This window comes from Sinohyriopsis cumingii, chromosome 2 (genome assembly GCF_028554795.1).
Source record: "Sinohyriopsis cumingii isolate HCF-2022 chromosome 2, ASM2855479v2, whole genome shotgun sequence".
In the NCBI taxonomy this organism is placed as follows: domain Eukaryota; kingdom Metazoa; phylum Mollusca; class Bivalvia; order Unionida; family Unionidae; genus Sinohyriopsis; species Sinohyriopsis cumingii.
Genome location: NC_142962.1, coordinates 160,489,461 through 160,516,542, shown reverse-complemented (window position 1 = coordinate 160,516,542; position 27,082 = coordinate 160,489,461). Strand labels below are relative to the sequence as shown.

At 42.3% G+C, this 27,082-nt stretch overlaps 1 protein-coding gene across 3 annotated transcripts in view; it reads right to left on the bottom strand.

Annotated features, from left to right (window-relative positions):
* Window positions 1-398: 398 nt before the first annotated feature.
* LOC149806213 (uncharacterized) overlaps window positions 399-27,082 on the bottom strand; it is a 37,340-nt gene continuing 10,656 nt past the window's right edge. For all 3 annotated transcript variants that reach the window (XM_089951158.1, XM_089951159.1, XM_089951160.1), the window contains exons 2-4: window positions 4,135-4,287; window positions 1,382-1,730; window positions 399-1,124 (exon numbers count right to left, since the gene is read on the bottom strand). In XM_089951158.1, the coding sequence (XP_089807284.1) occupies window positions 628-1,124; window positions 1,382-1,730; window positions 4,135-4,242 (954 nt within the window). In that variant the 5' untranslated portion in view covers window positions 4,243-4,287 and the 3' untranslated portion in view covers window positions 399-627. The remainder of the gene's footprint in view (window positions 1,125-1,381; window positions 1,731-4,134; window positions 4,288-27,082) is intronic.

The following is a 27,082-nucleotide window of genomic DNA, read 5'->3' as shown; positions in this document are numbered from 1 at the left end:
GCACAAACTCTACTGGTTTCTAACCACAAGGGCAGTAGACGTCCGCTTGATTAAACAAGCTTTGCATAACAATAGAACGTCATGCTTTCCGCGTTGCCAGACACACCCTATGCTAGCGGCTCGCAGGATTTTCGAATAAGCATCACTCTACTGACATCTGACGGCAGATAGTGAATTCGTCACATAAATACAATGGACACCAGACATGCGATCACTTTTTGAAGTCGGCTTTTTGTGCCTATCGAAATGAAATGTTTTTACTTGATACATTTCATTTATTCATCGCGAGCATTCAAACTACTGTGAAAAATTTTTATCAAAATTGTCAACAAAATCATTCATTAAATTCCCTGAATAAAAACAAACCAACAATCATACAACTAAATCTAACACGTATCTACTTATCACCAAGCTTGGAAATAACAAAAAATCCCGAACTTGAGTTTGAGCATTATTATTTGTTTTAACCAATAATAAATGACGTTACTTTTGAAGGATTGTTTCTTTCAGGCTAATAGTGAAAATTCTGTTTTTAAACTCAAGTTCAGAGTTTTCTGATTTCCATGCCAGGACATTTTATTTAGGCAAAGGTTCCAAAAACATCCAAGATGATAAATTTTAGGAAAACTATGGTAATTTTCCTTCAAGAATAGATATCAGTTTTGAGAGGTCTATATTTCCCCCTGTGACGATGCAAACAATGTTTCCTTTGCCAGCTGTACCAGACAGTGCTGCGGCTACAGAAGCCGCTCCTGCGCCCTCGGCAACAACATGATTTCGCTCGACCAACATCTTGATAGCATCTGCTACTTCCTGAATGCTCACAACAAGCGACTTTGCCACCAAATTACTGACAAACGGCCACATCTCATCCAAAACAGACTTCCCGCCGATACCATCAACAAATGTCTGTTGGAAATTGCAGAACACCGGCTTTCCTGCTTTGAGTGAAGCAGCCAACGGAGCGGCGGTTTCAACTTCTGATGCGTATATCTTACACGATGGTTTTAAATGCTTCAGAGCAGTGGCTATTCCAGTTGTCAATCCACCTCCCCCGTACGGTACAATCACACTATCCACTTCTGGAAGATCCTCAAAAATCTCCATTCCAACTGTTCCATTTCCTTCAAAACAAAATCACGCATATATTACTCATCAACTTATTTTTTATACAAAAGTAACACAAGACCTTATGATCTAAACATACAATCATTAACGCGCACAAGTGTCTGGGAATGATTCATTAAAGCTAGTAAATTCAAAAGTTGTCTTTTTAGTATTCTTATTAGTGTACATCAAGTTATAAAATGGTAGAACCTGGCAATAGATGTTATGTTGATCAACGTGAAGGTCATACACACTACATTAGATCAACTATTACCTGCTATAACAGCCCTCTCTGATACCGGATGTATAAACCTGCCCGCCATGCCCTCGTAATGGTGGCTGCAAATCACTTTCCACCATTCGTCAAACGTGATTTTGTGCGTCTTTCCTCCATATCTTTCAATGGCTTCAAGCTTCGTCTTTGGAGCATAGTCTGGAACCAAAACGTCACATGTTACGCCCAGTATACTCGCAGCCCATGCTAAGCCCTGGGCGAAGTTTCCTGCGCTTGCGGTGTAGACACCATTCTTAAGTGTCTCTGATTCAAGATCCCTGATGGCATTCAATGCTCCTCTAATCTTGAAGGAACCGATGGGTTGCAAATTCTCCAGTTTGAGGTATATCTGAAACGCAAGGAGGTTAAAGAGAGAAAATACGAAAAGCGATTAGCGAAAAACGATGTTTTGTTTAATTTATTCTAATTTCAAGTGCAAATGATAACGTATCCGCAAAAGGCTCTCATGCGAAACGAAAGAGATCCAAGAAGAAACTAACGAAAACAGCCCAAAGGTGTACCCTTTACAAATGAACACAAAGACAGAATGAAATTTTCATTTAAACCACTAATAAAACATGTTTAAACTTCTGTCGGAAATAAGAGGGAAGGGTCTGATTGGATGACAAAGAAGCTGTACAAAAGTCCAGTCGCAGAACACTTTTCCTCCCGTGGCCACACTTTCAGTGATATAACACTTTATCGCAATTGCTCACAACCCATACTGGAGCTCCGAAACGAGGAAAGAAAAGGAATCTTACTTGAAACGCCGCCTTAGAACATGGAAACAAAGCGGTTTAAACCAAGATGACTAAAAAAGACCACGCACAAATACAATCATCTTTTTGCAGCCGACACATTTTCTTTTCAATTATTCTTAAATTTGCTTATTAGGCACCCAATAGCCTATAACTACTATTATAATAATGAAATACCCGGGTTATAATTTGCGCTCACATAAATTTACATAAAATAACAGATGGCAATATGGCTCATCGATTTCTAGGTCAGTATCAAATATTTTTTCAGCATCCGCATCAAGCTGAAGTAAACTAGTTGAAACATAAAGCATTTCAAGCATTTATTCCAGTAGAAAAAAGTAATGTAATGTTTTGTACCCTCAACATTTTTTTTTTTGCGGGGGTGGGTGGGTGTTTGCTTGTCTTATCTCTGTTTTGTATTTGCCTTTGAAAAAGACTCATTTAGAGTAGAAAGCGCTCAGGCTAGCTAGGTACTAGTTTTGCTCTGTTCGTTGTCAATTTATTGCACTTAAGCAATCCCTGACACAGGCGATCCCTTGTTGTTGCATTAAGTGCACTTGAAAGGACCGTTATTCGCCATATGTTTTGTATTCTTTATATATATATATATATATATATATATATATATATATATATATATATATATATATATATATATATATATATATACATATATATATATGTATATATATATATATATATATATATATATATATATATATATATATATATATATATATATATATATACACGCACGGACAGACTCATTGACGAGTTCAAAAATATTTAAGCCGGGAAAACGCATGATTCCAGAACAAAATATTGGTCGTTAAAGGGCTACCATAGTGGTAAATCAAATTTAGGCATATGGGTGGGGGGAGGGACGTGAACGAGTACGCGAGGTGTCTGGAATCGAACCTCCCATTCGGGTCTAAAGCCCCGGAAACACTTGCAATGTAAGCTTTCCCAGACATAATTTTAACCATCTGTCTATAAAGAATGCGTATTCTAGTAAACGTTTCTCTTCTTTCGCATTTCCCACACCCACCCATGCAGGGCCGGATTACTCATTAAGCATGTACGAGTATTTTGATTTGGAATGATGGCCACATTGGTATTTTCACACCTTTTTAGTTTTTAACATTGGTGGGTTGTTTTAAACATTGTTTGCGGGGGAGTTTTATATTTTGTGTGGGCGGGGGGGGGGGCATAATATTTTTAGTGATTATGGCCCTGGAAGGCCTTTAATACGGCCCTGCACTCATTATATTCAACATTGCACCAAGTACATGTGCACGTTATAGGAAACAGACCTGTGTATAAAAATAAAAAAACAATAATCATTAAAAAGCTGCATTTTTTTTGCGACATTACGCCAAAGTACCTTTTTCTGGTATTTTGCAGAAATATATTGAATTATATGACCTACATGGACTATATATACATCAATAGTGTGCGTGTGGAGAGAGAGAGAGAGAGAGAGAGAGAGAGAGAGAGAGAGAGAGAGAGAGCATGATTTGGATTTTTAACTTAGCTTTAACAACAATTTCAGTCATATCGCTACGATGTCTGCAGTGTATCAGTTTGTAGTGATGTCTAGCACAGGGGCATCATCCCGCAGACATGTAGCATGATGTCCCATCCAGTCACATTATCCTGACACCAATCCCACCAGCCCTAACACTAACCTCTTAATGCTGAGCGCCAAGCGAGGCAGCTGTTAGTACCATTTTTGTAAGTCTTTGGTATGACTCTGCTGGAGATCGAACACTCGAGCTACCGCATTCGAGGCGGACGCTCTAACCACTAGGCCACCGGAGCGGTGTGTGTGAGAGAGAGAGAGAGAGAGAGAGAGAGAGAGAGACAGAGAGAGAGAGAGAGAGAGAGAGAGAGAGACAGACAGAGAGAGAGAGAGAGAGACAAAGAATATGTAACATCCATGTGCAAATGACAGTGGTGGACTGTTTACATTAATAATATACAAGATCGTACCTTTGTGTTGTCATCCATCTTTGTATTCAGTTGCACGAGGGGTGTTCGTAAAATCTTCCCCGTTAGTCTATCTCTAGCTTGCAGAATGTCCTCGAAAGTAGCAGCCATCTTTATTTTATGTTTCTGGTTATCTTTCCCACACAATAATCATATCTTTAAAGTAAACAAACGGTCTGCATTTATTTAGCATCCGTCTGAGAAATACATGTATACTATTACTACTTCGTTATCTTAAACTAAGTAACAGAAAAGTTTTGTAAAATTCAATAAATAATTTATTTCTCTAGAATACAAAGTGAAAACTTGAAAAGAATTTACCGTATTGAGAATTAAATTCCAAGTATTCAAAAAAGTTATATCACCAGTCCAAATGAATAAAGTTCTAATTTAATTCCAGTGGTGTTCGAAATAAGATCCAGCGATGAAGACGTTGATGTGCCAGTAGTACTGAATATACTAATGTACCAGTGGCCTGAAGTGTGATGATGTGCAAACAGTCTTCCAGTTAATCGCAATAATATAATCCAAGATGTCATTGTCTGAATCCACTATAATTCAAAATAATGTTTCTGTCCAAGAATACTATTGAAGAGCACTGTGTATTTCCATTGAACAATAATTTGAATAATTCCACCCAAATCAAATACTGAACACAACAATAAGAATAATTCTGCTAAAGATGTTAAAGTCAGAATGAATAATGTTTCAAGGAGACAAGACTATGAAAAACTAAGACACAAAAGTAGAGCCAGGATGAAGGTCCAAAGTTCATTTCTCGAAATAAGTTTACGTTATAGACAAATAAAACATGTTACTAAAATTTTAATAAAGAATGTGTTAAACATCAGGTACAACAGGTAATTCCATGGGGAATAAAAATGTCCTAGACCCAGACCCAAACAATTATGTTTACTTTTATTGATGATGATCCTAATATTTAACACACACTCGTAGGGAAATTATAACTATGTATTATTTGCTTACAAAACAAAGTTACTGGTCAGGTACAACAGGAACTAAATTTTGGACAAGGTCAAGCACAAAATGCAATTATACATATTATATAGTCATGGAGAAAAAAGCACACAAATCAAACAAATTAAAAGTACATAACATATTTTGACCTAACTTATTCTGACAATTTATTATGAGCTTTATTCGATTTACGTTCAAACGGCACATTAAGTAAGAGTTCAGATCAATCCTATATTTTACTTCGACATCAATTTTAGTGTCTGACGAAACAAAACCACAACATAAACGAAAAAACTATTGTGATCACTCCTGTACACAATACACGCACATTTTGACTAAAGTTAGAGCAGAGTTTCTCAAAACGTCACGACATTTTTGTTGCTATAAGTGTCACAAAAGTAAAATCTATTTTAATCAGTTGTCTCGCACCAGGTAAGCACATAACAGTCTCGGCATACGGCCCAACCCCATAAGATTTAAAGTATGATTTCATACCCGCACTCATCCCCTAACCCTGCTGGATCGGGGGTGTATAATTTTTCTGAAGTGTCACCCCGTGTGTCCTTGAATGGAGGCAGGAGTCGCAGTGGCCTAGTTATTAGTCTGCCGGAGTGGTGACCAAACCGATTCTTATCCAAGTACCTCATCAACCCAGTTCGGCTACAATACTCAAAATTGTCTCGGTATTTAAATAACATAATTGTGTTGCTGTGTCATAAAACACCGAACCAAACCAAAATCTCCCCGAAGTTCACTCTGAGACTGGTATCCAGTTCAGGTAACAACTTGTGGCATGAGCAGTTCACCCTGAGACTGTTATCCCGTTCAAGTCATATCTTGTGGTACGAGTCCATAAAATCCAATAACATCAACAAATTTTCTCGTTAAATTTATCTTTATAATCGAAAATTGTTTAAAATAGGATGTCATATCTTGGAGTTTAAAGAGATCCACAATGTTGATCCTATCGACAGTTTGTTTAAACATCACATTTCCCATCTGGAGGCTTTAGTGACACCGATGTGTCAATCATACGGATAAATCTTTATGAAACTGCATAGCCATCAGATGGGAAATGTTAAAATAAACAGTTCATATGAGGATTAAGTTGTATGTGTTTTTATGGTAAATGTAATATTAAATAGTCTTATACTATCCAACACTGAGTTTTTTATATTACTAAACACCTATTGCTATATACTATATATCGCCCTATTTTTAAACACTATCCAACGCCAATTTTTTTTAATATCTTATCCAACACCTAAATTTATACACTATCCAACACCTAGTTTTCTATATAATTCAATACACTTTTTTACATAAAATCCTACATCCTGCTGGATGACTTACCAGTACTTACCTACCAATAAAAAGGGAAGGATGCAATCGTATGAGTGTTTATACACACATTACCACCAAATGTACGAGGGGTTTAATTTTTGATTGGTTGTGAACAGACATACAAAAACATACAACACATAATACATTGGTCATGATTTGGTAGTATTTCTGTTTCGCAGAGAAGGGGATAACCATGAAAAGGGAATGTTGGGTGGTGACCTGTATCTTTAATGTGTATCTCTATCTAGGACAACTAACATTCGGGCTGGTATTGGCAGTAAGGGCAAAACTGGTGAAAACTGAGATCCACATGCCTCCATCTCCCAAACCTCCTCTTTAGGAATCTGGGACTATTCCTGCAGTTGTTCTTGTTGTTACTGCTGATGCTGCTTCTGCTCTTCTTCCCGCTGCCTCAGCACATGTTAGAAAAGTTATCTTTGGGGCCAAAAATACGGTTGAGTTAGTTCGAAAGGCCACTATCAACGATGCAATCTGGCGAGATAATGCTGTAGCTGATGGTAAAGTGTAACTATCAAAACTTGCATTATGGATGCCAACGATGACACCATCAATCAATGAAGAACAGTGCTATTCTCTTTGATGGATAGCGGTGGTAAGTCGACGCTGTCATGGTTGACAGTGACCACTGACTCAGTTACAAGCACGGCACATTCATTTACATGGCAGATAGCATCTCAACATGGCTTTTCAGCACCACGACATTTATTCGCTGCATTTCAAGATAATGCAAGATTGGAAAATCAAGAAAGAAACTCCATGGTGTTTGACGAATTAAGGGTGTCTACGATTTCACCAAGAATAAACAGACACCAGGAACCATCCGGAGACAATAATGAATTTCGAACAAAACAACGTAGCACGGGCGTATCTTAGTTTCATGAGATATATGGGGCGTGATCAAAACATTGATAATGGTCTGCGTATATCTCAGCGTGATTTTCCGTCGTTGTATCCGATCTATTATTTCTCACTGGAACATCTAGATTTGTTCAGACAATCTGTCGTTGACAGAAACGTGCGAGCTACTGTTAATGATATACCGGTTGGTCCTGGTAGTTACTGAGCAATCATTGTTATTGTGTCAGACATAACAATGTTCCTTGAAGGCGTTGGTGGACGTATGAGACTCATTGATGCACCAGTGGAAAACATGTGATTAAATCATTCATAATATTATAATGTCATACCATCACGTCATGTTACTCTGACGCCCGGTCAGATTAAAATGTTGCAATCACCATCAAGAAAGAATTATATAGCAAAAATATCTCTGAAATCAGCGGCGTTTCAAGACCCAAATAAATTATCGTAAACACTACAATGACGCCAAGAAAAAAAAAAAAGTGGCGTGCGACTTGTTCTGCGAATGCGATTAGCAATACAGCAAAGAGCGGTTGTATATTTCCACTTCTATCGGCGATACCAGTGCTGATTGCACCTGCAGCTCCAGCTGTTGCAAATGCGTCCGCACTTGGTGCCGTTGAAACAGCTGCCGGCATGGCACTAAAAAAGGCAACAGGAGTAGTGAAGGGGGATAATATAGCGACAATGGGAATTAGCATTACAGGACCCCTTGGGAACATATAGCGACAATGGAAATTTAACATGGAGAAAAATCGTGGGAACATATAGCGACAAGGGAAATTTAACATGGAGAAAAATTGTGGGAACATATAGCGACAAGGGAAATGAACATGGAAAAAAATCGTGGGACTGTTGAGCGACAAGGGGATTTGAACATGGAGAAAAATCGTGGGAACATATAGCGACAAAGGAAATTAACATGGGATTTTTTTTTTAAAAAAAAAAAAAAAAAAAAGGGGTAGGCAATGGAAAGACTATCTCTTTTCGAGAAATATGGCTGGCCCTGAAAAGGGCCTTTGGTTTATGTTAATATGCCCTTAACATAAAGGGCATTTGCGACATCTTCTTGTCCTCAAACTTCGTCTTACAGCAGGGCCATACATCAGAGTCCTCTTGAGGCAACCTTGTCTCTCTATATAGACTCTTCTTATCCACAGGCTGCTGCTGGTCCTGTGGACAACGGTCCACTTGGATCGGACATACATAAGCATGTCCGTCCTGAACATCATTGTTGACACAAGGGTTGAAGATTCAACGTCTGTCCACATGTTGAGGCTCCGACAATAGGCGAATCAATGCAGTGAACTGCGCTTATTTATAGGGACAGAAAGGATTGAAACGGATTGAGTTCATTCACCAATCCGAACACGCGTTACAGAATTCAGTCAGCTCGCATCCAATCCGAAGAGAGCAGTCTGTGACGTCACGTAGTCTATATAGATTCGCTAGTGCTTGTGTGTAGTCAATCCATGCGACAGTGATTCAACATGACGGAAACTCAGAAAACGATCCATTGGGGTGCACCAGCAGGGGAGACTGCCCAAGGGAACTCGGACTTACTTTCAGAAGAGGTGAATTGGGATTTTGTGGATTTTCTCTCCTCGCAAGAATTTGTTCCGGAACCTTCGTTACCTTCTTCATTACCGCAAGTGGAGAATTTTAGACAGAGACAGAAAGAAGAATTGGAGAAATTTATACAACGACAAAAGGAAGCGGAACAGACTTTTCTCCTACAGCAACAGCAACAAGAAGAAGAGGTAAGAAAAAAACAACAGCAACAACAGCAAGAAGAAGTAGCAGCAAAGAAACAAGAGGGTGAAAATCAAACGGTCACGGTACTGTTGGACATTTTAGCGGAGTTAAGAAGTCTAAAACAAATGTATCAGACTTCTTTATCACGACCGAAGAGAATACGACCTTCCCGAGCTAAACACGTCAACCCTGTGACTAAGCCTACCGTACCACCCTTAGTGATTTCAACCCAATCATTATCATCATCATCAACATTACGCAGTCCAGAAGTAGGCCTTGGCCGTGGCAAAGGCATAAGGCAGTTAAAGTTGATTGCTTAAACTCACCCCTTCACCATGAAGAAAAAGGCCCTTTTCAGGGCCACCCACATTTCTCGAAAAGAAATACAATTTCAATTTGCCAATAACTCAAAAAAAACCCCACCCATTTTACCCTTATAGTACGTGTCTGTGTATGAGTGCTTGAGTGTACGTTCTTATTTTAAAATCAAAACTCAAAGACACTTACCTTATATCATTCATTTATTCTTTTCTCCATTTTTTACAATCCAATTCACAATTCACAACACAACACTTTAATAAAAAGTTCATTGACTTCTTCTTTCTCCTTGTTTAGTCTCTCTGTTTTTTGAATTTCTTCACCGTCTTTTCCTCATTTTCTTCCCTTCTTCTTTTCTTCTTCTCCTGTTTCTTTGCCTCTTGTAAATAGAATTGTCTTTTTTCTTCCTCTTCTTCCTCTGAAGAATCCCTCTCTTCTTCCGAAGAATCCCTCTCTTCTTCTGAAGAATCCTTCTTTTCTTCTGACTCCTCTTGTTTCTTTTTTGGGCAATCTGGAGACCAATGTCCTTTTTCTTTACAATAATAACAGGTATCTTGACTTTTGTCTTTTTTAGTCCCTGTTTTTGTTTTTTTTTTGACGGTCTGGACACTCTGAAGACCAATGCCCTTTCTTCTGACAGATATAGCAAGTATCTTGACTTTTATCTCGAAAGGAAGGAGAGTAGTCCGTAGGCTGGTCTGAAGAGAATTTTCTAATGACCCCTCGCAAAGCTCTGACGAAACGTTCCATCTGGTTAGTCTCTTCCATCGTTGTGCTCGGCTTGAGAGTGAAATGAATAGTGAAAGGATAAGACACACACCCTTTTATATACGCTGGTCTGCTATTACTATAAAGTAGCTCATGGTGTTTGAACTTGAGTCATTTGACTTTTTGTTTTCAAGATGAAACGATCCCATTCATTCGAGAAGAAAGAAGAAAGTAAGAGGCAGAAACGTGATCTATCGCCTCGAACAAGGGCTGAAATCTTGGCACAAATTCATGCCAGTGATTTTGAAGAGGACATGAGTGAACCAGAATTTGAAACCTCTAAACCAAGTTCACCACCCTTAGTCAACCCTGAAAAATACTATTCCATTCGAGAGACGGAAAAGCGCTCCTCTGGAAAATTTAGAACCACGGCTTACAAATACACGGTGAAGTTTAAAGATTTCAAGTCCGAAGTACCGTTAGAGAAAGCAGAAGGGTTCATCACCGGAGTGTGGGATTCTCTGCTCACTGCACTCAAGCGACAATGTCAACCCAAAGAAGACGACCGCTTGAGACTTTCCATACAACACGACGGTTTGAAATCCCTTGTTTGGATCGAGTTTAGCACCCCTGCAGAATTGACCGCTTCCAAAGTCATGGACAAGATTCAACACGTGCAACAATCTAATGACCAGTTTGACATCACCGATGGAAAAGCCACATTGGACATGACCCACGTCTCTCCTCCTCAAGGGACAGGACGCAAAAAGATGTTATTGGTGAACGACCTTCGCAGCATTAAGCGTAGCCTTGTCCAAATTCACAATCCTCATGACCAGATGTGTTTAGCCCGTGCCATCGTGGTGGGACGAACCTATGCCAACAAGAACGACACGGTACAATGGAAAAGAGCCTGGAAAACTATTCAACGATCCGATCGAGCCAAACAACGAAACGAAGCAGAACTCCTGTTGCAACAAGCTGGCCTGTCCAAAGACACACCCTGTGGCATTCCTGAGATGCAAAAATTGCAAGATGCCCTAGCTCCACGTTACACCTTGAAAGTGCACCCTCAAGAAGTGCGCGGGTCTTTGTTGTTTCGAGGGCAAGACTTTAAGGAGGGAAAATACATTCATGTCTATTATCACGATGACCATTTCGATACCATTACCACTATCACCGGATTCCTGGGATACGGTTATTACTGTGAGAAATGTGACCATGGTTATAATAATCGAGAGCAACACAAGCATTGTGGATCGAAATGCTCAGGATGTTTGGCCTCTTCACCCTGTCTGAGCGAAGAACCAGTGCCTTGTTCAACTTGTCTGCGCACGTTTGTTAGCCCTACCTGTTACCAACAACATCTGAAAACGCAAGGTTCACAGAAGAAATGTGCTTGTCAACTTCTGAGATTGTGCCCTACGTGTGAACAAGTCATACGTACCAATAATACCAAGGCACACGTATGTTCAGGAAAGAAAAAATGTCACATTTGTCACCACATCGTGGACTTGGAACACCAATGCTACGTGCAAAAATACCAACCCCCACCAGAGAAAGAGGATGGTCACAAGAAGAAAGGCAATTTCATCTTTTTCGATTTCGAATGCATGCAAGAGACCGGCATTCACATTCCTAATTTCTGCGTGGCTCATCGAGCGTGCGAGAAGTGCATTCAAGAACCTATCTTCAGTCATTGCCCTCACTGTAGCAAGATTCCTAGAGGGCGTGAAAAAATCTTTCGGGGACCGAACACGCTAGCCGATTTTGCCCAATGGGTCTTAGACCCCGTCGAGAAGACGTGGAGCCAAGAGGACATCGAACTTTACGGAGATTGTCATCGTCATGCCACGGTGATGGCTCACAATTTCTCCGGATACGATGGACAATTTCTTCTCAGATACTATACGGAACAAGGCACCGAGCGTCCTAAAGTGACTTTGAACGGAGCCAAAATCATTTTCATGCAAGTGGGACAAGTACAGTTTAAAGATTCGATGAGCTATTTGGCCATGCCTTTGAGTCGAATGCCTAAAACGTTTGGAATGACAGAAATGGCTAAAGGGTACTTTCCTCACTTTTTCAATACGGAAGCCAATCAACACGCCGTTCTACCCCATTTGCCTGAGGTTCACTATTACGACCCCGACAACATGCGTACCGAACAACGAGAAGATTTCTACGCTTGGTACCAGGCTCACGCCTCGGACCCTTTCGACTTTCAGGAAGAAATGCTAAAGTATTGTCGTTCCGACGTGGACATTTTACGACGTTGCTGTGGAAAATTTCGAGAACTGTTCATGGAACACGGAGGGGTCGATCCTTTGAAAGAAGCTTGCACCATTGCCAAAGCGTGTTCCTTAGTGTATCGACAACGATTCATGCCTGAAAACAGCGTGGCTGTCATCAGTCCTCAAACGACCCACTTTGTCAAACGTCAATACTCGGTCAAAGCCCTACGTTGGTTACATTACTTGTGCGACAAGGAAGACAAGTGGATTCAACATGCCCGCAACGGAGGGGGCGAAAAGACCATCGGAACGTATTCGGTCGATGGCTGGGACTTAGAAAACCCCAAGATCGTGTACGAGTTTAACGGTTGCTTATTTCACGGATGTCCCGTCTGTTACCCTGACCATGGCACTAAAAATCAGTTTTTGCAACGAACCATGGAAGACTTGTACCAGGACACTTGTCAGCGGCGCCTAAAGTTAGAACAGGAAGGATACCAAGTGGTGGAAATGTGGGAACACGAGTACGATCACCGTATGAAAACCGATCCCGAGTTTAAATGCCTCGTGGAAAGTTACCAGTTCATGGACCCGCTGAACCCGAGGGATAGTTTGTACGGAGGAAGGACCAATGCCACCTGTTTGCTGTACCAAGCCGACGAAGAGAAAGGAGAAGAAATCAAATACTTGGACGTGTGTTCGCTGTATCCCTACGTGTGCAAATATTGTCGCTTTCCTGTAGGGCACCCGCAATTGTTGACGGAACACATCGACCTGAAAAACATTCGACAATACGAAGGCTTGATCAAGTGTAAAGTTTTGCCTCCCACGAACCTATACCATCCCGTCTTACCTCACCATTGTCAAGGCAAACTGATGTTTCCCTTGTGCCGTACTTGTGCCGAAACGTGCAACCAAGACCAACCTTGTCAGCACAGCCAGGAAGAACGGGCCTTGACGGGAACCTGGGTCAGCGTAGAATTGTTCAAAGCTCTGGACATGGGATACCAACTGTTAGAAGTGTACGAAATTTGCCACTTTCCCAAGACACAACAATACTACAAGGGTGACCCTACTCAGAAAGGCATTTTCGCAGACTACGTGGATGCCTTTTTGAAACTGAAGCAAGAAGCCAGCGGCTATCCGTCCTGGTGTCACACTCCCGAAGACCAAATAAAATTCAAAGAGAAATACTACGAACAAGAAGGCATCACTTTAGACCACATCGAGAAAAACGAAGGCAGGCGATCGTTTGCCAAAGTGATGTTAAATTGCTTGTGGGGTAAAATGGCACAACGACCGTGTTTACCCAAGACAGAATATTTGACAGAACCTTCCGGCTACTTCCAGATGATTCACGACAAAACCAAATACATGAAACACGTGGACGTCGTTCGAGAGAATTTGATCTTGGTCAATTACGAAGAAGATCTGGACTTTGTACAAGACGACCCTTTTGGAAATGTCATCATTGCGGCTTACGTGACAGCCCATGCTCGCTTAAAATTGTACGAAGCTTTAGAACTGTTAGAAGAACGCGTCCTGTACTTTGACACGGACAGTTGCATTTACATCCATCACCCGATTCAACATCACCCTAACATCGAAGGAGACCGTTTAGGAGCCTGGACAGACGAGCATCCCGACGACAAGATTCTAAGTTTCGTCAGTGGTGGTCCCAAAAATTACGGCTACGAATACCGGGACAAACAAGGAGAAGTGCACACGACATGCAAAGTGAAAGGACTGACTCTGAATTATCGTACCAGTCGAGTGGTCAACTTTGGGGTATTGAAAGAAGCCTTGCAATCGGGAGAGGATGGAAACTTTAAAGTGACCACTCACCAACCTAACAAGATTGTACGTTTACCCACTCACCACATCGTCAGTCGACCCTTGGAAAAAGTCTATCAAATTGTATACCAGAAGCGAGTGCGACTTCCCAATCACTTTACCTTACCGTACGGTCACGTCGGTATTGGTCTGTATATAAAAAGGAACCCTAGGCAAGATCGATAGTTCATTGGGACTACCAAGACCGAGCGAACAAGATGAATACTTTGAAAGAGACATCGTTCCAGTTTGGGGATTGTAAAAAAGTTGTATGTTCCTCTAGTGTGACTAATACTGGATGGATAAGACCCAGGCATTGCGACGGAAAATGTCCGGAAGGAAACTGCGATTGTCCATGTGGTTACCATTGTAATTGCGTAACGGAGTTTGCAGACGAGTGCGATTGTGAGCCTTGCGATGTGTACGATGCTGTACGTTGTGACCTGAGCGATGCCGTAAAGCATCATGGGAACTTTAGTGTCCCTACCCCTATCATGGAAAGCGATGCTGTGCGTGTCAAACCTGTGGGATGCGAAAGTGATGCCGCTCGTCCTCTTGGACATTTTACTGGGTTTCGTTTTAAAGGGGAATGTTCACCTTCACGTCTACCCCCCTACGGATGTCATCCAGCCCTGAGCAAACTCCTGCCCATGTCACTCAATCCTCATCGAAACGAACCTGTGAAAGACGAATATTCGTTCCCTGTGCGTTTGTCGGAATACTGCGACTTTGAAAATCGTCTTCAATCGTTCAAAGGAAAATGGCCTAAGTATCTGGGAGGACCGACCCCCGAAGAATTAGCCAGAGCCGGATTTTTCTACTTGGGCGAAGGAGATAAAGTCAAGTGCTTCAGTTGCGGTGTGTCACTTCACCACTGGGAACCGCAAGATTCGGCCTACGTTGAACATGCTCGATGGTCACCGAATTGTCATTACTTACCTTTAGTGGGACCGAGACATTGAAGTAACTTCTTACCATAATAATCTGTTCATGAATACTTTACAAGAGAACATTCGTGCTTTGCCTGTGGAGTTGAGAGAACGCATTTACCGAGAGCTGGTCAAAATACAAGTGAAACGTAAAGAACAATTGCATCCGTTACGTCACCGGTGTTTGAACCACTGGTACCTTCAGGCTATACAAGGACTGATTGAGTTGAAAGTGTTCCATTGGACAGACATTGATCAACGACCTCCTGGTTATAAAAAGGAATGGTTTGGTATTGACGATTCTATCTACTACATTGTAAACGTACTGCATCGAATTCCAGAGGAAGAGTTAACGAATTACCAACATCTTTCACGCAATGTCAACTTAGTGAAAGAGGAAACTTCTGAACGAATTGTAATGTGTAGATTAGTGGTGAAACGATTTAGATTCGACAATGAATTAAAACCATGTTTGTGCAAACAGTACATTTCTTGTGTCAGACCAAAGAGGATTTAGTATGACCTATTCATGGATACTTTGCTAGAGAACATTCGTGCTTTGCCTGTGGAGTTGAGAGAACGCATTTACCGAGAGCTGGTCAAAATACAAGTGAAACGTAAAGAACAATTGCATCCGTTACGTCACCGGTGTTTGAACCACTGGTACCTGAAGGGTATAAGAGAACTGATTCGTTAGAAATTGTTTCAATGGTCAGACCTTGTTCAATACTTCCAGGCCCCCGATGATTCACGTGTTGATCATTTTGGTTACTTCGAGATTCACCTAGAGCAACCCATTGAGGAAGACGAGGTAAAGGATTACCAACATATTTTCCGTGGAATCTACTTAGCGGAAGAGGAAACTTCTAATCGAACTCTGACGTTTCGGTTACAGTATGCAAGATTTACATTCCCCACTGGAGAACGAAGATCACTGGCTAGAAAGTACGTGTATTCTTTTCGAAACAAAGAGACTATAAAAACAGGCAGCTATGCCACGACTTATGTCGTATGTAATCCAACAGATTCCGTGGAAGGAACTCAATGACCATATTCAAACCGTGGATCATTACCATCGATTATTACAAGAACTTTATCCATTCAATTTGGGACGACAAGTGGTGTGTGTCTTAGTGACTTGTTTTCTGGGATTTCGTTTACCAGCCGATTCTTTGTGGACTCTTTACGATCAGTACTTACCACCTCCATGGCCTTAAATGGTCACGAAAAACTCCTTTTGCTCAAAGCCTTGCGGTTTCATCTGGATACTTCTCGACCTCAACAGGAAAAAAAGATTCGTCAACTTTTAGCTACCCAAGACGTGTATGACGATGTGTGTGTAGCTTGTGACTTACACCCTCATTGGACAGATGTTCGTGACTGGAAAAAGGGGGGTTTTGAGGCTTGGACCCAAGAAGTGGCCCAGTATGCACAAGAGTTGTTCAAGGAAAAAAGTTACTTTTCAACCTGTGTTAGTGACGGTGCCAGAAGAACCCGTCACCGAGAACAACCACTCGCTTCAGGACAGGACTGTCATGGACATTCCTGAAAGGTCATTCCGGGAGGACACTTGTGTGACAATACCTCATGTAGAGACTGTAAGAACATTACACACTGTCCCTAGGACATCTTGGTTACCCAAAACATGTTGTACAGACACTTGTTTATATTCCACTTTGATCGCTTTGCTGTGTTTTATATTCCTGTACATCACTATTTGGGTTGTATGTATTTTTGTCTTTCGTGTTCATATTTGAAACATTCAATAAACGTGTTCTGAAAAAAGTATATAAACTCTTGTCTTGTTTGTTTTTCGTGTCACAAGTGACATTTCTCACACCATGGCTACCTCTGCTGTCTCTGCTCCCTCTCCCTCTACTGTCAAAGTCATCGACGAACACTTAGATCGTGCCAGTTGGGAGGCTTTGTATCTTCGCCATCCCTTTAACATGCTCATTGCTGGACCTAGCGGTTCAGGCAAAACCGAATTCGTCAAACGTTTGATCGAACATAAACATCATTTGATCGATCGGCCACCTCAACGGATCGTGTGGTGTTACAAAGAGTGGCAATCCGCGTACAGCCTTTTGCGAGAAAGTCAAGGCGATTCCATCGTGTTTGTGGAAGGCATTCCTAAAGAAGACGACGGCATCGTCTCTGACGCCCGTCAAACCCATTTGGTCATTTTCGACGACATGTTAGGAGAAGACGAAGAAGAAATTAAATTGTGGTTCACGCGCAAAGGGCATCACCGTAATGCCAGTGTCGTTTACATCACCCAAAATTTGTTTCAACAAAGTAAAGCCCATCGCACCATCAGTCTCAATGCACATTACGTGGTCTTGTTTAAAAGCCCTCGAGATAAATCGCAAGTGCAAGTCTTAGCCAAACAGTTAGGAACGCCTTGGCTGACTCAGGCGTACGACGATGCCACTCAAACGCCACACGCCTATTTACTCGTCGATTTGAAACCTACCACTCCCGAGGATTTGCGATTTCGTACCCACTTGTTTCACCACTGGTGCCAAGACGGAGGGCCTGTCCTGTACACGTCTCCGTCCTCGACTTCATTTCACTCCCCATCAAAAAATCTATAAAAACCTCAGACCCTTTTTCGTCTGTCTCACACTCAGTGCGAACATGACGTCCCTTCAGTCGCATCTTCCCGTCAAATTGATTCGTGCCTTGTATGGCATCAGTCGAGAAAAAGATCCACAAACACGAGCTCGTGTCTTAGAAGCTAGTCTCAAAGAAGTCTTACGATGGTTTACGGTGACGGCATGTCAATTACTCCAAGGAATCATTCAGATTCCTCATCAAACCAAAGGCTTTTTCGATCGAAACAAAGTCGCTTTGGTCCAACTGGCCGATCCCCGCATCGACACTCAAACCAAAAAACAAATCATTTTGAAACCTGGAGGGAGCGGTACTCTAGGAGGGGTCATCATTCGCTCACTCTTAAGATGGGATCCTAATGCCCCCAAAGTTATCCCTAAGACAAAAGTTCAACGAAGCCCCAAGAAGAAAAAGACCAGGTCCCCAAAGAGAAGAACTTCTCCAGTGGCGGGACCCTCCTCTTACCAGACACCACCCCGAAAAAAGAAAAGAAGCCCCCAGAAAAAGAAACAGAGAAAAAGTCCTCAGAAAAAGAAAAGTCCTCAGAAAAAGAAAAGTCCACCGAAGAAAACTAGTCGCAAGAGAGGCACTGCGGCCAGGACGCAGCCTTACACTCGCAAACCACGACCTGCCACAGCGGTGACTGTGTCTCCGACAGCCTCACGTTTATCCACTTCTCCGTTGATGTCACCAGGAACTGAAGAGTACTTGGAGACGTTAATCACACCAAGAACTTCTCCGTTGATGACCCCCAAAAGAACTTCCCCAGTGGCAGGACCTTCCAATTTAGCGGCAGTGGCTGCTGCTCACAAATTACCTTCTCCCAAAATCAAAGTCCATGAAAGATCGGGCATGTTACAAAGTTTACTGGATTTGTCCAAGCAAGAACTGACTCGATTTAGTCCGTTACGTACCCCTGCACGACGTGTCATGCCTGTCATGAAGTTGATACGCCGTAAAGACAATCAGTGGCGACGCGTTCCAGTATAAAAAAGGCCTGTGACCAAGTAGGGTATCAGTGTTCTTTTGGTGCTCCTAAAGACTCAAAGATGTCACCCTCCAGAAAACCCCAAGGAAAGAAAAGGAAAGGACTGCCACCACGTTTAGCCAAACATGGGGACCTGTTATCTGTCCTGTCCAAAGCTTCTCCACCCCTACGAAAAAAACTCATTCAAACGGCCTCCAAAGAGGTCATCGATACCGTGTGCGAATGTTGTTTGAACGTTTTGAAAGGCACGATCCCTTTGTCCAAACACCAGAAACAATGCTTAGGCAAACATCGTCACGTTCTTCGCCAAATGGTTCAAAAGAAAATTCCCATTCGTCAAAAAAAGAAGATGTTGGTTCAACGTGGAGGCATTTTGCCTCTCTTGTTAGGCCCCATACTGAAAGGAGTCTTGGGAACCATGTTGGGAGGACTGATGGGAGCAAGATAAAAATGCCTTCGAAAGTCCCAAGATCTCAGAATCGACCCCTGACAACCCCATGGAAGGACGAAAACTAGCTTTAGTGCCTTACAAACGATGGATGGAATACCATCGGTGGCAAGAACAACGCACCCCGCATTTACCTCCCAATCCCAATTTGAGCGAGATGTCCCAGTTACAACACGAATTGCAGTCCTTGATGGATCGCCAAGATTTGTCCGAAACAGAAAAATCGCAAAAGTACGGTCAACTCTTGCAACGACTGCAACTCTTTCACCAGAAAGCTTTAGACGAAACAGCTTTACCCACTCTAAAAGATTTTAAGACCTTGATGAAAAGTCCAGCACCATCATCATCATTACCACCACTACCATCCCCAAGGGTCACCAGAGATGCTACCCCACAAAGACCTGAGGAAGAAGAGATGCGCGAAGTGTTTCAAACACCGTCAGCAGCTCCCATTTCGAGTAAGATTGCAGCATCCTTGTTGACCCCGTCCCCTACACCCCAACGAGAAGAAATGAAAGCTTGGGTTAAAAAGATGATGTCCACGCCTCCTTCGACAGAAGTGAAAAAGAAAGAAGGGAAACCAGAAGCGAAAAAAGAAAAGAAGACCAAAGCCATTCCATTGCCACCACCACCACCACCACTACCTTCGACTTCTACTCCCGTAGCCCATCGGACACGTAAATCCGTTTCCAAACCACCCTTTCGACCCACCCAAAGTAGCATCACCGAAGAGTGGGTGACTTATTAACACACCAACACAAAATAAAAAATGGAAAAAGTCTTAGCCAGCATTTACTACGATCCCTCACATCCTGCAGGTTACGCAGGAGTTCAAAAATTGTATCGTGCTGCCAAAACTCGACTGAAAAGTCTCCGTTTACCTCAAGTGCAACGATGGTTACAAGAACAAGCTACCTACACTTTACACAAACCCATTCGACGCAAGTTTGCCAGAAGTCCCACCCGAGTGGAAGGCATCGATCATCAATGGCAAGCCGATTTAGCCGATGTCTCTCATTTGGCCAGCTACAATCGCGGCTACAAATATTTGTTTTGTGTCATCGACGTCTTTTCCAAATTTGCCTGGGTCGTGCCCTTGACTTCCAAATCCAGCAGCGAGTTAGTGCGAGCCCTGCAACGAGTGTTGAAACAAAGCGGTCGTCACCCTCTTCGATGGCAAACGGACAAAGGCACCGAATTTCTGAACCAAGCTTTCCAAAAAGAATTAAAGAAACGTGACATTCATTTTTTTACCACCGAGAATCCCGAAACCAAAGCCAGCATCGTGGAACGTTTTCAACGCACTTTGAAAGAACGCATGTGGAAATATTTTACGCATCACCACACTCTGAAGTACATCGACATCTTACCGCACCTGGTGCAAGCGTACAACCAATCTTACCATCGAAGCATCGGACGTGCCCCGCAAGACGTGACTCCCGACAACGAAGTGCTCGTGTTTGAGCGCCTGTTTGGTACGTCCCCGACGAGGGCTGTCCCCAAGAAAAGTGGAGAGTTGACCGTAGGAGATTGGGTGCGCATTGGCAAAACCAAACGCACTTTCGACAAAGGTTACTTACCTAACTGGACGACCGAATTGTTTCGCGTCACTGGACGAGTGCATGGCCGTCATCCTGCCGTCTATAAATTGGAAGACATGAACGGAGAAGTGCTCAAAGGAACGTTTTATTTGCCCGAGTTACAACGTGTGACCAAAAAAGAAGACGACGTGTACGACATCGAAAGCATTCTCGAACGCAGAACCCGTAAAGTGGGCAAACGACGTATCAAAGAAGTCAAAGTACGTTGGAAAGGATATCCACCCAGTTTCGATTCTTGGATCGACGCTTCGCAAGTCATCGACTATAAAAAGAAGAAGTGACCATCATGCCCTTTCACACATCAGACGCAGCTACGTCGACCACTCCTTCTTCCCCTAGTTCTTCTGTGCAAGATTTACAAAAACAACCCTTGTGGGTGTGGTGCGGAGAACGTGTGCCTAAAACGCAAATCGTCTTTTTCTGCCAAATCTTCGTGGTGTATTGTGTCATCGGGGCAGCCATCGCCAATTTGAGTTTGCAACAAGGAGACAAACAATTGTGGACCATTTTATTGAGCAGTTGCATCGGTTACCTGCTTCCCAATCCCTCCCTGAAATTCTCCTCGAACGGGAACCCCGGGAACCTTGTGTCCAGTGCCAGTGTCAGTCACAACCACAACCAGAACCCCATTTTGGGTGGAGACACGCCTCTGACGTCCAGTAATATCCCCTCGGACAGCCACAGAACTCTAGAATTATGAGTCACGAAAACCAATTTTACTTGACCTTACCCAGTGACAGTTCCATGGAGGTGTTTCCCAATAACACGTTGTGCTGTTACACGGCCAAATTACCTCAAGCCATCCCCTTAGATCACGAAGCCCATTGGGAAGTGGCTTTAGTGGAAATGATTCACCCGACCCAAGTCCTCAATGTCCTTCCCAATCAAAATAAATTTGATGTGGAAGTTCATGACGAACAAATGCAACAGTACTTGGATACCCATAGCAAATATGACAAGAAAACCCGTACACCAAATCTAAAGTGGACCACCTATCACTTGTTCATTCCCCCAGGCTATTATTTTAGTGGTCAACACCATAGCCACCAGGTTTAATGGTGTGTTTCTGAAAGCTTTAGAGCATGTCAAAAAAAGTGTCACCCTGGAGTACCACAAAACAGCTCGTCGCTTCCTGATAAAATTTCCTGAGGGGCCCAAAATCATGTCTTTCTTATTTTGTCCTGAATTGTTTGACATGTTGGGCGGTGACATGGAGCTGAGGAAGAAAGTAGAACAACAAAAAGGCGAATTACTAGTCATTTCTGACAACGATACTTTTGTCAAGTATTTTCATACCCCGGTAGAACTGAACCAAGGACTAAATTTGATGTTCGTGTACTCCGATATGGTGGAGTATAACGTGGTGGGACACACCTCTGTGCCGTTACTGCGTGTCATTCCTTTCAAAGTGGATTCTGCCGCAAACGCTGACGAGGAAGGTGGAAACACTTACCACGTCCACCGCGAATTTGTCCATCCTCACTATTTACCTGTCAGCAAGTCGTATTTGGACACGGTCAACATTACTATAAAAGGAGATTTAGGACAAAATATTCCATTCACCAAAGGAAAAGTCACGGTGAAACTCCATTTTCGAAAACGGTTTTCTCACGACTCGTAAGTAAGTCATGTATCCAGTGTACCGAGGGGTTGCACGACAGCGAGGACACGGCTTAGGAGACATGTTAAAATCGGCCTTTCGTTCGGTGGCCCCAGTCTTGAAACCGATGGTGACACGCGGATTGCACGCCTTGAAAGATGCGGCACTGACGCAAGGCAAAGAATTTCTCCAAAATGTCATCATCGACAAACAAAACCCTAAAGAAGCCTTCATGAGGGCTGGCAAAAATGTCTTGCTGCAAACGGGCAAAGACATTTTGGGCCGACGAGACACACCTATAAATGTTCTGCACACTACCGAGTCAGGCATTCAGCAAAGACAAGGCAGAAAGAGACGACGAAGAAAACACCCTTTCACCAGACTTCAAGCGAGAAAGGCTAAGAAAAGAAGAACCGTTCGAGACTTAGACGTTTTCGATTATTGAGGCACAGAGAAAAAATGATGCACCGAGAGTCTTGCGCTTGTTCCAAGACGGAACTGGATCTGTTTGCCATGCCCCCCACCATGATGACGATGCAAGAATCTCAATGGGTGGAATTTCATCCCGTCTCCTCATTGACAGCCTCAGCTCCCATCGAGTTCGAAATCAAAGGACAGCCCGAAGATTACATCGATCTGAATAGCAGTTACTTGTACTTGAAAGTCAAAGTTCTAGATAAGGATGATGGTGCAGTAGATGACACTGAGAATATAGCTCCCGTCAACAATTTCATGCATTCCTTGTTTAGTGGAGTGGACTTGTACTTGAATAACAAACCGGTCAGCAGCAGCATGGATACTTACCCTTACCGTGCCTACCTGGAAAATCTCTTGACGTACGGAATAGATGCCAAGGATACCCATCTCAATGCTTGTGTGCTGTGGGAACCTGACGAAGCGGGCAAGTTCGACCTTGTAGATGGAACCAATAGCGGCTTTGAGCAAAGAGAACTCAAAATCTTAGATAAGAAGAGTTTAGAACTGATGGATCGTTTGCATTTGGACATGTGGTTGCAAGAGAAATATTTGCTAAACGGAGTCAATGTCCGCTTGAGACTGAATCGTAGCAGTACCGCTTTCCATTTGTTGGCTGAGGATGCTAAGGCTCCTAAAAGCAAAATCGAAGAGGCCAAACTCTACGTACAACGCGTGGAAGTGTTACCCAAAGTAGGTAACGACATCAGTCAAACGTTGAGCAGAACGACCGCCAAGTATCCCATACGACGCGTGGAAGTGAAAACGTTCACCATTCCCGTTGGACATCATTCCATGATCGAAGATCATCTGTTCCAAGGACAGCTACCCAAACGTTTGATCCTTGGTATGGTCTCGAATTCAGCCTTCAACGGAGCCTTCGCTCAAAATCCTTTCAACTTTCAACACTTTAACGTGAAGAAAATCGAAGTCAGTCGCGATGGCAAAACCTTGTGTACCCGACCTTTCGAACCTGACTTTAAAGAGAAGAATTACTTGAGATCGTACTTGTCCCTGTACGAAGCCACCGGACAGTTAGGAACCAACACCAGTCACGGTATTACGTACGAGGATTACGCAGGAGGCTATGCTTTGTGGGCTTTTGATTTCACTCCAGACCAAGGCAGCGACGAGGGACATTTCCACCCTATAAAATCAGGCCAGATTCGTGTGGAACTTCAGTTTGCAGAACCACTGAAAGAGACAGTGAACGTCATCCTGTATGCAGAATTCGATAATACCATAGAAATCAACAGTTTGAGAGAAGTCATCCTAGATTACTAGAAACCATGGAAGACTGTTGTCCCTCTTTACCTAGTGGAGAAACTTTGGAGATGGAATGTGAGGAGACCGTGGAAAAAGAAGAAGTGATCATGATGAAGTCGAGATGGCCAGAACAAGAAGCCCATTTAGTCTCCTGTTTTGCCAAACACTTGGTCGAAAAAATGACGGAATTGATCAAGAAAAATTGTTATGGATGTCAAAACGATCATCCCAGTCAAATTCAACACGATAAATGCCTGATGTTAAGTCAAGAAGAAAAATTGGACGAGTATCTGGACGAAGCTTGGAGTCTCATCTCGAACAAAGACGTGTTGCACCAGTGGTATAAAGACTTGCGTGAACATTCTTGTCCACCATTAACCAGTCAAGAGATCCATCGTATCGAAGCTCTCCTGAATCAGAGTGAGGAAACAGAACGAATAACCGTTTATTCGTCAGACATTTTCAAGCAAAAAGTCAGGATCGAATTGACGACTTATTATTACCTGTGAAGAAGAAGAAGAAAAAAACACAAAACAATGGATACCTGGGAACTTTATTACCTTTTGAACCACAGTTCGTATACGGCTTCTTGGAATCCTGTCGTCTGTGCTAAAGATGAACTCCCTCATCGCAAACCTAAAGACCATCAAGCTTACGTGATCAACACAGACGACAGTCATCTCCCAGGAACCCACTGGGTAGCCGTCTACTTTCCTCAAGAAGGATGTGTGGAATATTTCGATTCGTACGGATTGCCCCCTTTGGAAGACGATATCATCGACTTTATGAGAAGAAATGCTCAAACCACCCGATTCAATAACGTGAAATTACAAGGCACAGATTCTTTGGTGTGTGGACAGTACTGCGTGTATTTTCTGCATCATCGCAGCCTGGGCTATTCCTTAGAACATTTAGTGACTCATTTTGATCCTCGTTCTTCTGCTAGAAACGATGTGAAAGTAGATCGATGGTTTTGTGACCATTATGCTTATCTTTTGTCTCAAGCTAGGAAACGTAGTGTCCATCAATGGCCTAATGATTTCCAACAGTGGAAATCACAATTTCATTCACAACGTTGTCAGCCCTGTTCAAAGTAGTTAGTATTTGAAGAAAAAAATGTTTGTGATTAGAAAAAGATTGTTTGATGTTATAGTATTGGATTATTGTTAAAAAATGTTAGAAATGTTGATGTTTAGTGTTAAGTGATTTTTGAATAAAAAATGTTGTGTTTAGAAAAAAATGCCTTTGTCTTTTGTTTAGCTATAAGAATGTTGGATTGATGCTCTTTCATTTCTTACTATCCCTCTCATGAACGTTGCGGCTCGAAAACCGTGTGGGATGTTTTCCTTCACGTCCGCGCTTTGACTTTAAGAACCGGGGTTGTTTCCAGTCTAACCATCCATTGTTGACTCATCCTCCTACGAAGATGTGCTCCAAACTAGCTAAGCTCAACGAAGCCTACGTGAATTTGCATAGGGTCAGACACAGTCTGATACCGAAGCCAGAAGAAATAGAGAATGTGAGAATGTTAAAAATCACTGAAGACCTGATAGAAGAGCTCTTCAGAGAAGAAATGAACAGGGAGAAAGAAGAATGGACAGAGAAGTACAGACTTCAGAGACAGCAGCAACAGCAGCAACAACAGCAACAGCAGCAGCAACAACCTGAAGCTGACAGAGGCTTTGTCGATTGTCGTATCGACACCAAAGAGTTCTTCTTCTCTTTCCGAAGAAGCAGACCTATCGCCAGAAAGTCAATCCTCAGAGGACATCGCATTCTTAGAAACTAAAAAAAGAATGCCATAGCAAACAAAAAAACAGCCCTTTTCAGGGCTACCCAATACTCTAGAAAAGAAATAACGATCAATTTGCCAATGTGTGTAGGTAGAGTAGTGTGAAAATAAACACTAACTCTTTTTAAAAAATGTGAGGGTATGTGTTTGTGTGTTTGTGTTTGTAAGTGATCAAGTAAGTTGGTATGGATAGTAGATTAAAATGATGTCTTTTTTGGTGTTTGAGGTGTGTATTTGGGGTTAAATTGGATTGCTTTGCGTATGTAAAAAGTCTATTGAAGTGATTTATGAAAAAATTTTAAAATAGTGATGGGTAGCATAAAAAGTGAGTGAGTGTTTCTTTTAGGTCCGCGCGTTGTTGTTGTTTTTGGTCATGATCTAGGTAAGATCCATTTTATGTTTTTAGGGGATGTTTTCCTTCACGTCCGCGCTTTCACTATAAATTGAAACTCGCTGGACAGTCTAGCTACCCTTGTTGATTGATCAACACAAGAATGAATAGTAGCAGAATAAGCAAACTTCTTGAACTCCAGATACATCTGGAATATGTAAGGCGCCTGGTCAATGAACTGGCTGTGGAGGCTATAATAGAAGAAGAAAGAATAAAGAAGGAAGAGGAGGAGAGAAGACAGAGGGAAGAGGAGGAAAAGAAAAGAGAAGAGAGGATGTCGTTCAATATTCCCGACACAGAAGATTGGGGTGATGAAGCGAATCATCCTCCCTCTTCGCTCACCAGAAGAAAGGTGAAAGGAGACTGGGGAAGAAGATGCGTGTGTGGCGCCAGGCCAGGAAGGTGTAATCATTAGATAGTTGCATCTGGAGTTCAAAAAAACAGCCCTTTTCAGGGCTATCCAATACTCTAGAAAAGAAATAACTATTAATTTGCCAATGTGTGTAGGTAGAGTAGTGTGAAAATAAACACTAACTCTTTTTTAAGATAGTGTGAGGGTATGTGTTGGTGTGTTTGTGTTTGTAAGAGTAAAGGTATGTTTGTGCGAATAGTAGATTATGGGTTTCTTTATTGTTTCTTAGCAAATGTGGAGAGTATAGTTTGGGTTATATTATATGAAATGAAAAAGTAGGGGGATGTTTTCCTTCACGTCCGCGCGTTGTTTGGTCATGATCTAGGTAAGATCCATTTTATGTTTTTAGGGGGATGTTTTCTTTCACGTCCGCGCTTTCACT